General features: G+C 37.7%; 1 protein-coding gene across 43 annotated transcripts in view; it reads right to left on the bottom strand.

The window, feature by feature from the left end:
- Positions 1 to 726: 726 nt before the first annotated feature.
- LOC122333736 (calcium/calmodulin-dependent protein kinase type II subunit beta) overlaps positions 727 to 14870 on the bottom strand; it is a 58574-nt gene continuing 44430 nt past the window's right edge. For 10 of the 43 annotated variants that reach the window (XM_043231450.1, XM_043231459.1, XM_043231453.1 and 7 more), the window contains 7 exons: positions 13555 to 13599; positions 11768 to 11816; positions 10651 to 10731; positions 6886 to 6961; positions 6520 to 6614; positions 6180 to 6414; positions 727 to 4512 (listed from right to left, as the gene is read on the bottom strand). In XM_043231450.1, coding sequence (XP_043087385.1) covers positions 6182 to 6414; positions 6520 to 6614; positions 6886 to 6961; positions 10651 to 10731; positions 11768 to 11816; positions 13555 to 13599 — 579 coding nt within the window. In that variant the 3' untranslated portion in view covers positions 727 to 4512; positions 6180 to 6181. Of the gene's footprint in view, positions 4513 to 6179; positions 6415 to 6519; positions 6615 to 6885; positions 6962 to 9186; positions 9317 to 10215; positions 10336 to 10650; positions 10732 to 11767; positions 11817 to 13554; positions 13600 to 14870 lie in introns of those variants that run through there. The other 33 variants (XM_043231455.1, XM_043231456.1, XM_043231466.1 and 30 more) reach the window with 6 other exon arrangements.

Below are 14870 nucleotides of genomic sequence, written 5' to 3'. Positions count from 1 at the left end.
TCCCGCGTCACGAGGTTGCGTGACGTCAGCCGCGCGGCGCGAGCTTTTTCCTGCACGTTTTGTACGCAAAGATAAACACATTACGCACATATTTACATTGAAAAATAACCATTTATATTAAAGAAGCGGCTGGTTCTTAGCAAACCAAATTACATTTGATAAATAACTTCATCTAACCATGGTACATATTAAGAAACATTGTTATAAAGTTTTACACATTTACTGTAACCTTTGTGCATCTTATACCTGAATTAAAGTTTAGCATTTCAGTTTCTGGAAGGCTTCAGTAAGAATCATGGATCAGGTGACTTTTTGACGTTTAAACTCTTTGAAAGATCTATTTTGTCCTTATATTTAGTATTTTATAAGCATATGACTTGATGCTATAAACTAATGTAACAGTATATACAATAAAAATAATGAAATAACCTAAACTTTTTCTTAATGATGAGCATGTAAACAGCCATTGTTGATTCATTTGGCCAGAGCACTGGACAACAAGGGCAAACAACTTTCTGTACTCTGTATTTACGCCATAGTTTCCGCTGAACACAAACCGTTTTTAGTGACTCAGCACTCAAAAGTACACACAGTTGTGAAATAAATTCACATGCCGTTTTCTCATATCTTATCAGCTTTCAGAGACAGCTGGTCATTCAGATAAAGCCTCGCAATTTTTTTTAGCAAGATCACCCTGTCAGCAGAACGATATACAGTAGACATAAAAACCATTTGACATAGTCTTTTTATTGATAATACTGATAACATCTTAATACATTTCCTATAGCACACATAGAGAGAAAAAGAGGGAGAGCACAGTGGAAGAACAGATATGAATATTGATCAGGAGAAACAAAGATTTCGTAACGATCTAATTTCTGAATAAAATCCACATCATCCCGTTGCAGGATTTGAGATTATATACAAAAAAAAAAAAAAAAAAGGGTCAGAGTTGGAAGGCTGATCTTCAGAGAAATGTGAAGCCATTAAACTTAAGCAAAATATTACAAAAGACATTGGGAGAAAAAGTGAATACTACAAATAGCAATTGGCTTGATGTTGTAAGAGCAGCAATGCGTCACCACTAGAGAAACACAATACTGATTCACTCTTTCACTTATGTGTAACACACTCAGACACACACCGGCATCCCATTAGTGGCCCGATTAGATTACGTTAGTCATCACTTCAACTGTTTCAACCTACAGGCCATTGTGTTCGGAGGAGAACTCCGCTGATAACAGATTAAACACTCAATTGGTGGTTATTCGGTGCATATACACGTTTAGGTTTCACAATTTGTTAGTGCGTTAAGATCGTGTTTCGGTTTTCAAGCAGAACAGTGAGTGAACTTTTGGAGGTCTTTTAACGTTACGCTTTTCTTCTAACCGGAACGCTGTGGTAAAGAGCGCCCGCTAAAGGATTAAACAGCATCTGAGCGTAGCACAATGAAGGTCGTCGATTAAATGACACTGAACACAGACGTAATTCGAGGTCCCTTTTGCAGACTGGCAGCCAAAGCACGATCCATTCCGTAATTAAAACGCATGCATAACGCGACCTAGTGTGACCGCAGCGAACCCGAGCTAATAAACACATTATTTCACATTTTCCATGGGTGCAACCAACACTGCTCAAACAACAACAAATGCCTTTACAAAAGCATGCCGTACAATCAGAATAGTTGTTTTACCATGATGGTCATCACCATCGTCATCATGTTTAGACAAAAATAGTCATATGCACTTACAAAGCTCAGAAAATAGATAGAATCACCAGCATTCAGTATAAAATAAACAATGAAACAAAAAATTTCACCAAAAGGTATTATTGTGAAGTTGAAGTTCATGCAAATAGTTTCCACTTATAAGATAAGTTAACACTATGCAGCGGTAGTCTTTACAAGATATCTATCTGTTGAGCGGTTTTATTTTCAATTATTGTCTGCAATACTAAACACGCACATAAGAAAGAAATGACACCGGTTCGTTGACATGCGGACTGCTGTTTGCGGCAGATGTGTTATTTGTCACCATTTACATAGAGTTTGAAACTCTCATTAAAATGAACATAAGTCACATTCCAGGGTAAAATTCAAAGCATAGTTCACCTAAAAATGTGTTTCCCCCTCAGGCCACCCAAGATGTTTCCTTGGTACGAATTCGGAGAAATGTAGCATTACAACACTTGCTCACCAATGGATCCTGTGCAGTGAATGGGTGCCGTCAGGGTTGCAATAATCCACACTACTCCAGTCTATCAGTTAATGCCTTGTGAAACCAAAAGCTGCGTGTTTGTAAGAAACAAATCCATTAAAACATTTTAATTTATAAAGTTTTGTTTTAACTTTATTCTATTGCTTCTGGCTTAACTAAGAGTCCATAATGCATATTCGTTTCACTTATAAATGATACTTGATTGGTGCATATTTCACTCCCGATTCAGATGAAATGACCTTTTAACTGGACAAAACAAGATTGCTGGAAATAAATGTCTTTGTGGACTGGAATAATGGATTACTTGTGGATTGTTGCGATGTTTTTATCAGCTGTTTAGACTCTCATTCTGACGGCACCCATTCACTGCAGAGGACCCTTTGGTGCGCAACTGATGTGATGCTTAAATTCTTCAACTCTGTTCGGATAAAGAAGTTAACGTCTTGTATCGCCTGAGGGTATAGATGAGGAAATTTTCATCAAAGCCTTATTTTTGAGTGAACTATTCCTTAAAAATCAACACACTGAGCCGCCTCGACAAAGGTCATGTGGCTTCAGGTAGCGGCCCACATTCAGTAGGAGAGAAATCTTTTGACAGGACATCAAAAACGAACCGTACCAGTTGTCATAAAGCCCCCCTAGGCAATTCACATAAGACTGTCTTTCAGTTCTGCTAGACGGAAGGACAACAATTACAAAAACATCCTAACAAATCCGCCAGAAATTCTCGCTCTGTGCAATATGGCTTGCAACACTTTAATATAGTGACGATTCTTTCACATTCAGGATATCAATGTCATAGTATTGTAAAACCACACACACGTACACATGCGCGCGCACACACACACACACACCCGTAAAAAAAAAAAAAAAAAAAAAAAAAACCCACAAAAAACAGTATCGCCTTAACACCACATAAATTATATATAAAAAGTACCTGCGTGTACAGAAAAAACAAAACAAAACAAAGAATGATAGCTGTAGGTGCCTGAGTCGAGGTGAATCTGTGTGAGTAAGGTAGAAAAATGATCAAATTCACAGGTTTCTGATCACCGTAGGATCCAGAATGGCTATTTGAATCTCAAACACACTTGGCCAGGAAACAGCAGTAAATTAGCTGCTGTTGCTTTACAGCAAAGGCCCTCAAAAACAACATGCTGTACTCTTTCAAAACCTTCAACAAGATCCCTTGAGGAAAAAAAAGACGAGCTTAAACAGACATTTCTAGTCTTACGGACCACCGAAACTTACATAAAACCAGATCAGCACTGATTGTCAACAAGAAGGACACATCAGCTGCTGGTCATCGAGGGCCAATACATGAGATTACTCTCCGATTTAGAGACAAACAGCTCTTTTTGAAGGAAATTCAACTTGGCAACCTGCAGATATATACGAGGCGAATCTCAATGATGTGATGATGTCAGCTGCCTCCGAGAGATCTGATTGGTGACCTGATAATACAAACGCTGATCACGGTGACAGAAAATCTGATCGCCAGCACATTTGTGAGAATATTCACTATGAGCTTCGAATCTCAAAATCGTGTGTGCGCTGCTGCTTTTTTTTATTTCTAACAGCGAGCCGTGAACTCAAACATATACAGCGCTGCCGAAATAGACTTCAGATTACTTGAACACCAAAAAAAAAAAAAAAAATGTAAATCCATGCTAAAAAAAAAAAAATAATAATAAAAGAAAAAATAAGTGTTTTAAAACAAAACATCAGTAATTTGACCATCAAATATACAATCTCAAGAACAACAGCAATACTTAGAATCCTGACGGAAGTAATAATCATATATAATCAATATTAGTAACAATAACAATAAATACAATAGTAATAATAATGATATTTTTATTAAAACGTGATCTACTGTATTTTGGGAGTACCTGGGCACAGGGGGCATAAGGCGAGTAAAGACGAGCGCGAAGGACCGTGGATAAGAAGGCTATCGTGCGGGTTATTAGAACTCTAGACGGGAACCTGGAGTCTATGAACGCTCTCAGTGATTAATATATGCGGTGCTGCTCTTGCGTCGGTGGTGAGTCTTGGCATAAAGACGTTGGGTCGGTTGGTCGGGAGCGTGCTGGGTGGAGGTGTGTCGAGAGCAGCCCAGCAGGTAGAGAGATTACTGTCGGATTGCATGCAGGGGAGGACGGCCGTGTCCAGCGTGGGAAGGCTAGAGGGTTCGGAGCGCTCCGACACTGGACCTCTGCTGCCGTCCTATCAGTCCTCCCTGTCCTTCACCTCCGTGAAGGGCACTCGCATCTAATGTATCGGTTGTAGGGCCCCTCTGAAATACAAAAACACAGAAACGCTGTTTTTAAATCAGCGTTCACTAAATGTTCTAAAAATGTATCAAATTGAAAATTAATGTTAATTAATTATATTATGGTTCTATAATAACTACAAATGCATGGCAATAATTTATTAATATATATTAATATACATTTTCTTAAACAAGTTAAACTGTAAAGCTCTTCAAAAGTTTGATGACTAATGTTTTATTGTATTTGAAAGTTTAGTTATTTTAGTAGAACTGAAATATTGTTGGTTTTATTAACATTGTTTTTATTTGGTTTTAAAAATATTAAATTAAATTTAAAAAATGTTTTCTATTTGATTTAATTTTAAAATAACTTATTCTATAACTATATGGCAAAGCTGAAAGCTAACCTTATAGTTGTTGTCAGGTATTTATTGTAGGGCTGAGACGGTGCAGAATAGATTCATGGATCGATTCTGAGATTTTCCGAATGCATGGCGATTTCATACTTCCATGCATTAACATGCTTCAGAAACAGCCATACTCTGACCGTTTCCAAATTTTTACACACACTTGATCCTAAAATAATCGTTAAATTAACACTTTTTTTGAAAATAGGCTCATTCTCCAACTCCCCCCAGAGTAAAACAGTTTTAATCCATTCAGCCTTGATCTGAACTTTTAGCATAGCTTAGCATAGATCATTGAATTTGATTAGACCACAAGTATCTCATTTATAAATGACCATAGAGTTTAGATTTTTTCCCCATTTAAACCTTTACTCTTCTGTAGTTACATCGCCATGGTACAGCAGCAAACTTCCTGGATTATTACACCGAAATGAGAGTATAGTTCCTAGTCATATCGGCCTAGAAAAAGGCAACTTTTCATTTTCCATTGGGCTTCGTACACAACGTAACTACAGAACTGCCAGGTTTTAAATAGTTTAAATAATATCGAAATTCTTTGGTCATTTTTAAGAGAAATGGTTCTGGTCTAATCAGATTTAATGACCTATGCTAAGCTATGCTAAAAGTGCTATGGCCAGACCCGGAGATCGACTGAATGGATTGAAAAAAATTGTAAAACTCAACTTTTTAACTCTGGGAGAGTTGGAGAATAAGACTATTTTCAAAAAAAGTGGAGTGTTTCTTTAATAAAATTCAAAATGGTTGAAGCTAATTACAAAGGTGCGATGAGCGTTTGAGTGTGCGAATAAAAACTAGAGTAGAGCGCCATCTGCTGTTAAAAGCTCAGAATCGATTCCAGAGGAATCGTGAGGGGTTCAGAAAATCTCAGAATCGATCCATGAATAGTCAAAGCCCTAATTTATTACGATATTAATAATAAATTCTTTAGATGAAATGTTAATGAATACAACTGATATTTTGTTGTGTCTATTCCTGTACGGCAAACATGAATTGTAACATTATTTAGTAAATGTCTAATGCAAAAAACTCTTCTTAATGATGATAATGTATATTTTTTAATTGTTTTTGATTTATGCATTTAACTATGTGCACTAGGGTGTTGCTGCAAGTCAACAGAGGCCTGGTGTCTAGAACTCCTAGAATTTATTCTGAAACCAACCAAAACAAATCAAACTCTACCTGTGAAAGAGCTCTGAATCCTCAAAAAGATCTCCAGTGTGAAAACAAAATGAAAAATGTGCAGAAAATACTCCAAAACGTCACCTTCACTGGAGAGGGGCAGCCGGCGCACCGGAGCAGTGGAAATGAACGTTCTGCCATTTGGAGTCCCGGCGGTGCCACACGCGAGTCTCCTCCGACTGGCTGCTGCGCGGCCGGCCCTGTCCATCCACAAACTGAGTGAGGCGGATGTAGGCGATGCAGGCGGCGTCTTCTCCGATCAGGTGCACGTGAGGGTTCAGGATGGTGGTGTGGATGGGCTTGCTGTTCTTAGAAAGCACTGCGGAGAAACACACAGAAAGATCACGCACATGGTGCCACTAGCATTTCCCGTGACTTATAAGACACGTGATTTAGTCTTTTTTTTTTGCTTGAACACACTTACAGTTCTCAAAGTAGAATCTATGGAAGTCCATTCCCTCAACTAGGTTCCCCAAAGCCTCGGGTTCAAAGGATGTCAATCCAGGGTCACAGATTTTCCTATTACGACAATGCCATTGTGAATTATTATTCCGGTAGCTGCTACAAACATGGATGGTTACTTTCATACTCTTAATAAAACTGTTACTCCACCATGTGAGCAGAATTGACTGCAGAAGAAGCAAGGGTAACAAACGACAACTTATTTTGAAGAGATATCGAAGAAAGTTCAAACTAATGGTCACTATGGCGCTCTTAAATTTGTACAATATAGTATGTATGTGTTGGGCCAACGTGGTTTGTGTCTGTAAGAAATGTGTCTGTAACATACGCATAGGCGTCAAAGTCTCCATTATTGATGGCTTCTATCAGCTGCTCCGTAATCTTGATGATTTCCTGTTTGCGTGCTGCAGGAGAAAACATGGGACACAGGTAAATACACACACATACAGTTCATGCTGAGAAGTCCCACTTTTCTTTCGTATTCGCAAAATGATGATTATGTAAAAAAAGTTATTGGAATATTTTAATCTTTACATTAAAAGACACATGAATTAAAAGACCAAATAAATTCAAAATGCTCAAAATGGACCAAAAAAAAAAAATAATAAAATAAATAAATAAATATTTTATGCTGCATAGTACAATGGTAATACTACGAAACATTATTACATTTTTTATTTTAATGCATTTTAAAATGTCATTTATTCTTTTGGCACAAAGCTGAATTTATCATCAGTGTCACATCATCCTTCAGACATCATTCTAATATACTGAGTTGCTGCTCAAGAAACATTTCTCATATTATCAAAGCTGGAAATTTGTGCTGCTTAATATTTTTGTGCAAATTATGATACATGTTTTCAGATAGAAAGTTCAATGAATTCTTGTTGAATAGAATGATTTATTTCCCAAAAAAAACCTTACAAACAAAAAACTTTGCGAGAGTGCATGTTCCGCCCCAACTTCCTGTCTCAACAGGAAACACATCAGCACAGCAAAGTGAATTTTGCATTAATTAAACTTTAAAACTGCAGTCTAACAGTGCTACAGTTAGGCTAAATGTTCCTCATTGGTGTACATGACATAAACAGACAGATGTCAACCTTAACCTTAAGAATTAACGCTCTGTATCACCGCCAGAGGTCAAAAAGGTCCCAACCCTCCTGACTGAGAGATTTAACACACACCAGCTCTGCTGTGGACTTACCTGGTTTCTCAGTCATGATCTTCAATCTAGACCTTCATCCATTCCTCATTAGTACCAAACTCTCTCTCCTGATGAAGTTTGTTCGCTCACACATGCAGAGGCTCACAAAAACGTCTTCATCTAATCAACATCTCCACCACTTTCCTCCTCCTCGTCTTCTTCTGTCTTTTCCTTGTTAACCGCATGGAGCTAGTTGAGCTATTCCTGGATCCTTAGATACGGCTTACTTCTGGTTTCCTCACCCTCTCTCACTCCCTCCCTTCACAGCTTCCTGCTCCACTTTAGAGGAGCTTAGTGGCCTGGACATGCCCTTCAGTTTCTCCTTGTCAATCTGACACCGCAGGCCTGATCTAAAGTCTCTGCCTGTGGCTTCAGCTTTGATAAATGCCCCACTTCCTTGAAGCGGATACGTATGGAAGCGCATCACAGCTCTGTCACAAACTAGACTCCGTAAATGTCACTTCATGCTTAAATGCTGCTTTTTATCAGGGAAGACTACTTTCGAATGTCATGTGTTGGTTACAAGGTTGATGGAAATTCACCTGCAGACTATTTAAGGCCTTACATACTCCTCTTTTTTTATTTCTTGCCGTAGCAGTAAAAAGATGTTTGATATACCCGAGCGGCGAGATACTGTGCTACATCACATACACTGTGAAGGGTGTTTCAATGAATACGAATAAACTGTGCGCTCTCCACTCAATAACAAAAATCGCTTTATGCAAAAATCTGGATATGTTTGTAACATCTACGTTTATTTATATAGTGGTCAGCTGATATATTAATCGATATTTGGAATTTTTAAGTGTCTACTTGACTAAAAAGTTTTCTGTTTGAATGTGTGTCCAAAGCATACTTTTATTTTACCAGTGCATGGGACTTTTTGACAGCATAAAAAAACCCATCTGAGGCAAAGTTCGCTCGGTGGCCATCTTCGGCCATGCAAGTGCGGAAACATCAAATTCTCCAAAACTGTGCGCCAAGCTTACGATTAAATTTCATTATTTAAAATCACTGCAATCTGACAACTGCATCATAAGTATTTTGCTTAAACAGCTGAGAAATGAGCTTGTTTGTAACGCTAAGTGAGTCAGTGCGCAAGAGCAGTCCTTTTGCAAAAGATTTTCAAAAGCGTAGACTTTCCACGCCCCAAAAATGTGACACTAAACGAAAAGACCTGTGATTGGTTGTTTGACGGCCTCATGGGCGGGCCTTGGCCAATCAACGCTACCATTGATTCCAGACCTTCAGCCATCCGACTAGTAACTCACCGACTTTACAGATCAGGGACTGGACGGTGCATGTAACTCACATTCTCCATATTCTCTAATATACTGTCTACGTTTAATAGCTGTAATAACTAATTCTAAAGCATACCGTGGACTTGACCTTACGCTGCGAGCACACACACTATATACTCACTCTGTGCAGACACAGAGGGGGCGCGCGTGGTGGGGAGGTTTGGGAGGGGGCACTGAGGTTCGAGAGGAAGGTGTCTCCGTCTGAGCGACAGGTGCACGGCCCACACTGCTCACCAGATCTGTGAACCGGGCTGAGCGGGTTGGGGAAGGGAAGAATGATGATTCGACACACCGTGAGAGACAGAGAGAGATGGACAACACGTGAAGAGATGAAAAGGCAGTTACATCAGACATATAACAAGATGCAATGGCGAGGCCGTTTCTGACTGAATAGGGTATGCATCAACAGCACGAGTCAAAGGGCCAGCAGACGGTACACGAAGAGGGTCCAACATTAAAATTTAACAGTGGCCTAATGCAACTTTTAACAGACATGGAAGGGGGTCGGACTCATGGTGCATGACATATTAATATCATACAGTATGACTACCTGAATACGGTTCACTTTGTCTTAATAAATCGCTTGATCTTAACTAACTTAACTTATATTAAGTGTATAAACACGTATATTTACGTGTGTGGGTAAGATGCTCTGTTTTTGTTTTCACTTTTTAACTTTCTATCAATGGTCTACAGATGAAATATAGCCTTTTTAGCCTTTTCTAGCAAAGTACAGTCATGTTTATTAATGTGTGTTGCCCCTTAAACAAATAAAACCAGTAAAACCACTACTTTAAATCAATATTATATATTATTTTTAAATTAGTAGTTAGTAGTAGTAATATTATTATTATTATTGCAATAATTATTAAATATAAAGCCAAATTGTAAAATGTAAAAAATGAAACATTATCACATTTAATAAGTTAACGCATCTATATACTACATTATTATTTAAACCATTAAAATTAATAATTACTAATTAACTAATAATTACAAAAGTAATTACCTTAACGGCAAACCATATTTTAAGACATTATTAAATAATTTCACATAAAATGAACAATATTTTTTTAATTATTATTTTAATTATTAAAATCATTTATGGACCCTGTGCATGAGCGTCTGTGCTTAGGACCTCTCTACTCACTCTGCATGATGGGGGTCTGCGGAGGGGACTGTGCGGAGTGGGCAGCTGCTTCACTGTCAGCCACGGCCGAGGGTCCAGAGCCCCTACGAGCGCAGCCCAGGATGTCGGTCAGCTTGGTAGCTGTTTACACATGAGGGTAATGATGACCGATGGAAGGTGGGAGCAAGATGACAGACTCATCCAAACTAATGCGTCTCAAAGGGGTGTGTGTGCATGCCATTCCACTTGCTGCGCAGGGAGTTGATCAGGGAGAGGTGGTGGGGTGTTTTTGGATTAGCTTGTTAGCCTTATATATATATATATATATATATATATATATATATACACACACACACATTTGCCTCAAGAAGAGCAAAACTCAAAACAAGGATCTTCTGAAGTTAGGTGCCGTGCATACCAGCCAGGCCAAACCAAACGAGTGCAGACCAGACTTACAGAAGATGGCGGGGGCGGAGCCCGGAGGTGATTGGCTGACTTCAGAGGGGGCTTTTACTGAACTGCTATCTAGGCTTTTCCCTATTGAGCGGGAAGAGATTGGAAAGATGAGACCGAAAGAAAGGAGGACGTGGAACACGACACACCATTTAACCTGCTATTGAGGCTGAGCCGTTTACGTGGAAGGGTGACAAACCGTCCCTCCCACTTCTGAACACATTCCCACACAATGAAAAAGAGCGCAAGGTGGACCTACATTTACCCGTGTGAATAAAAACCACATACGCAAAGCCTTAGCCCACTTAGCCCATCTCTTACATTTCCAGTGCTCCTGCAGATAAAAATACACCGAAGGTGTCCTGAAACGCACGTCCCAGGGAGGCAGAGAGCAGAATTAAGCCAAACTGAGAGGAAGTCAAAAGGCCACGACAATGTCCCAACAGTAGCAGGCGCAAAATACATTTAGGGACAGTTCAGGCTTCAAAAAATTATCTAAAAGAGAAGACAATGTGACTGCACTTTAAAGTTAAATAAAATAAAATAAAAAAAATAAATGTAATTTTTATTATATTTAATAACAACTGAAAATAATTAATTAAATTAATAATAAACTATTTTATTTGAAAAACTTTTTTTTTTTTTACTATTATTTTATTGTAAATCGATTATTTTAAATTACATTATGTGTACACTACTGTTCAAAAGTTTAAGGTTGGTAACACTTTTAATGTTTTTGAAGAAGTCTCTTCATAATAACTTAAAATAACAGTCTTGTATTTGAATATATTTTAAAGCACAAATTATTCCTGTGATGCAAAGCTGAATTTTCTGTATCATTTGATGTCAGTCTACAGCGTCACATGATCCTTCAGAAATTAATATATCATGCCGATATGCTGCTCAAAAACATTTCTTATTATTATCAATGCTGAAAACAGCTTAATATTTTTGCATTTCTTTTGTGTTTCTGAGTAAAACAGGAAGCTGAAGAAGAATCAAAAAGATGTATTTGACTTGACCGTATCCGAAAAGTGTCTTTATAGCGCTTGGTGGCGTTTTCAGAAATGCAAAGCACTCTGTAAAAGTCGCGTGTGCAATAAAAACAGGTGCCTCTCACCTTTGACGTCTTCATCCTCAATGGTGGTGTTGCTGCTGTCTGAAGATTCCTGCGGGACAGACCAAAGCAATCAGTGTCCGACCTCACACCTTCGCTCACACACACACACACACACCACCAAAACATGTACTCAACGAACAGCAACTCCAATAAAGCACAGCCAGTACTACCACGGAGACAAACGGAATAATCATCGCCACAAATGCAGTCATACATATTACACTTAGACAGTTGAGAAGGTTTTATCTCAGGCTCAGCCACCTGGTGAGGCTGTAACACAGGCATTCAATGAAACCCAGCTCTTGTGTTGTGCGTCTCCGTGTCTCTTTCCCAGATGGCAGCATTGAGAACGCAGCTGCAGCCGCCTGCACCCTCCCCTCTGCATATGCATGTAACCACCCACACACACACACACACACACTCACACTTAATAGCTCTCATTTAGCTTCTGACGTATTACAAATGCAAATGACCGAGCCCCCGTTAGCTCGTATTTCTCTCGACGGGTTCCCGTGGGCGAGTTATCGGCCCACCGCAGGCACCTTGAGGGTTTGAGCTGCGGCAAACGGACTGTCAGACGTCAGCCAGCTGTGGCCATGCATATGGGACGGCCAGCCAGAGATCAAGGGACAGGAGCATTATGGAGATAGGACATGTTTTTGGTAAAAACGCGATCGTGTGATTGGATGAGTCTGGGCCCACGGGTTAACAGCCATTTTAGTATCATTAGATGATATCAAGTTTTTCTTAATATTTTGAATATGGTTTTATTTTTAGATCAATTTTAGTATTTTACTGCTTGTTTCTTTCATTTTGTGTAAGTTGTTTAAATATATGTTTAAACAGATTTTTCTTTCATTTAAATACAAAAAAAAACTAAAACTTAAAACAGCTTTCTCTTTTAGCAGACTTCATGATTGTAATCAATTGCCATTTTATACATTTATGCATTTTGACAAAGCAAGATATTTCTCAGATTTTATTTATTTCTTTATTTTTACATTACGGCATAATTCTACAATTTTTTTTAAATAAAGCAGCACTTTACGAGCATTTCACAACTTTACATTACTGCTCAATAGTCAGTTTTTAAAAAAAAATTAAAATAAGTTATTTTAGTCAGCAAGGATGCGTTAAATAATCAAAAATGTGACAGTATTAAATATTTATATTTTTGATTATATAAATAATAAAAAATGTCACAGTATTATATTTATATTTTTGATTATATAAATAATAAAAAATGTCAAAGTATTATAATTATTTTAAATAAATGTTAAACAAAGAAAAAGCATTTTGAACGAAGATGTTAAGCATTGCAACCATATTTAAGCATATTAGAATTATTTCAAGTAATGAAAATTCAGCTTTGGATCACAGGAATAAATTGTAATGTATTCAAATAGACAACAGACAAGTCGTTTTAAACTGTAATAATATTTCATGAATTTTTTACTGCATTTCCTCTAAATAATTAAATGAGCGCAAGACATGTATATGTAGCTTCCCATGTTTCTGCTTTAAACCATGTATGTATTGTCTAACAAGAGGCAAATGAACACCGTTTCATTGTTTGACCTGAAACAAGTAACATTGAACAACACACTCTTACCCGAACACTTTGGCATCCTAATGCTACTACATGCTCACTCACAAACCCAAAACAACACCCTCGCTCGCACCACAGAATAAAGAGACTGGCAACAGACGACAGAAGCAGAGAAAGGAGGAGAGGAAGGTGGAGGATGAAGGGGAAGAGGATGGGGAGGGAGGTGCAGAAGATGTACCTTGATCCCATCCACTGGGTTATGGATAACAGTGGTCTGAGGCTCCTGAAGAGAAAGAGAGAGAAGAGGAAGAGGAGGAGACAGCGAGAGAGAAAGAGGAGCAGAATGAGATGGAGGCGAGAGATGGCAAGAATAAAACAAGTGTTAGCAAAAAAAACAACAAAAAAAGACGAGAGATGGGGAGAACAGTCTCAGTTAGAGCGAGAGAAAGAAAGGTAGAGGAAGTGGGTGAAGGTTATTAGTCGCTCTGGTTGAAGGCAGAGGACAGCCGAAGGTCAAAGCCCAACATCTGAAGCCAGTCCAGAGATGTGAACGTATCTAATCCCGGCTTAAAACACCGCAAATGTGCAACTTCTGAATACTTTTTGTACTTTTTTGAACTTTTGATTTAAAAGAAGTCACAAACACATTGCTTTCAGGATAAAATAAGCCTGAAGGACTGTGAAATGAGCTTAACTAAATGAGATCTTCTCTCAAAATAGTGCTTGCTAATGATGTGTTACTACAACAATGATGCTTTATACGCTTTTCAAGAGAGGTTATGCTCGTTAAACAACGTAAAATGTCGAAAACCTGCAGCCGAAGCATCTATAAGGGTTCAAAAATGTAACTGGACACTCAGGTCACACAAGACAAAGTATGTCTGAAGTGCATTACAGCAAAGATTTACAAATTGGGGTTAATGAGGGAACTTTGTGAGTTGATGAAATCTAATCAATTAAATAATACAATTGCATTATGAATAAATATTTTAGATAATCTGGCAAATACTTGGAAATCCCTGCATTAAGTAAAGCAAAAATTTTACTTAACTACAATAAAAATATAATTTTAAATTGTATTATAAATGTATTATAATATATTATATATTTTTCTTCTTTTTTTTTTTTTTTACTACTATTACCTTTTGCTAAATAATAATTTTTATATTTATCTATGATGGTAGACCTTTTAATAATAACTCAAATTAAATAATGAAGCACACCCTGGAAGTTACAATGTAATAATAATAATAAAAACTTTAAATTATTATGCTTTTTTTTTTTTATGCCATTTTTTTTAATATATTTTGCAGACATTTTTTTATGTGACTCGAGTTGCCAAATGCTTTTGGGTCACTGTATCGGTCAAAGAATTATGCAATTGAGTCGCTGAAAAGTATATAAAAAAATAAAATTACAAAAATTTTACTAACAATAACTAAAATAAAAGAAATAATAAAACTAAATGTCAAAACATCAGACTTCACAGCATTAGGTTACATAAAAAGAAGCAAAAATGCGCAGAGGCGTACACACAGACACACATATTTAATG

The sequence above is a fragment of the Puntigrus tetrazona genome, unplaced genomic scaffold, assembly GCF_018831695.1.
Source record: "Puntigrus tetrazona isolate hp1 unplaced genomic scaffold, ASM1883169v1 S000000373, whole genome shotgun sequence".
In the NCBI taxonomy this organism is placed as follows: domain Eukaryota; kingdom Metazoa; phylum Chordata; class Actinopteri; order Cypriniformes; family Cyprinidae; genus Puntigrus; species Puntigrus tetrazona.
The sequence above is the reverse complement of the archived record's forward strand: the minus strand, read 5'-3'. Positions and strand labels throughout refer to the sequence as shown.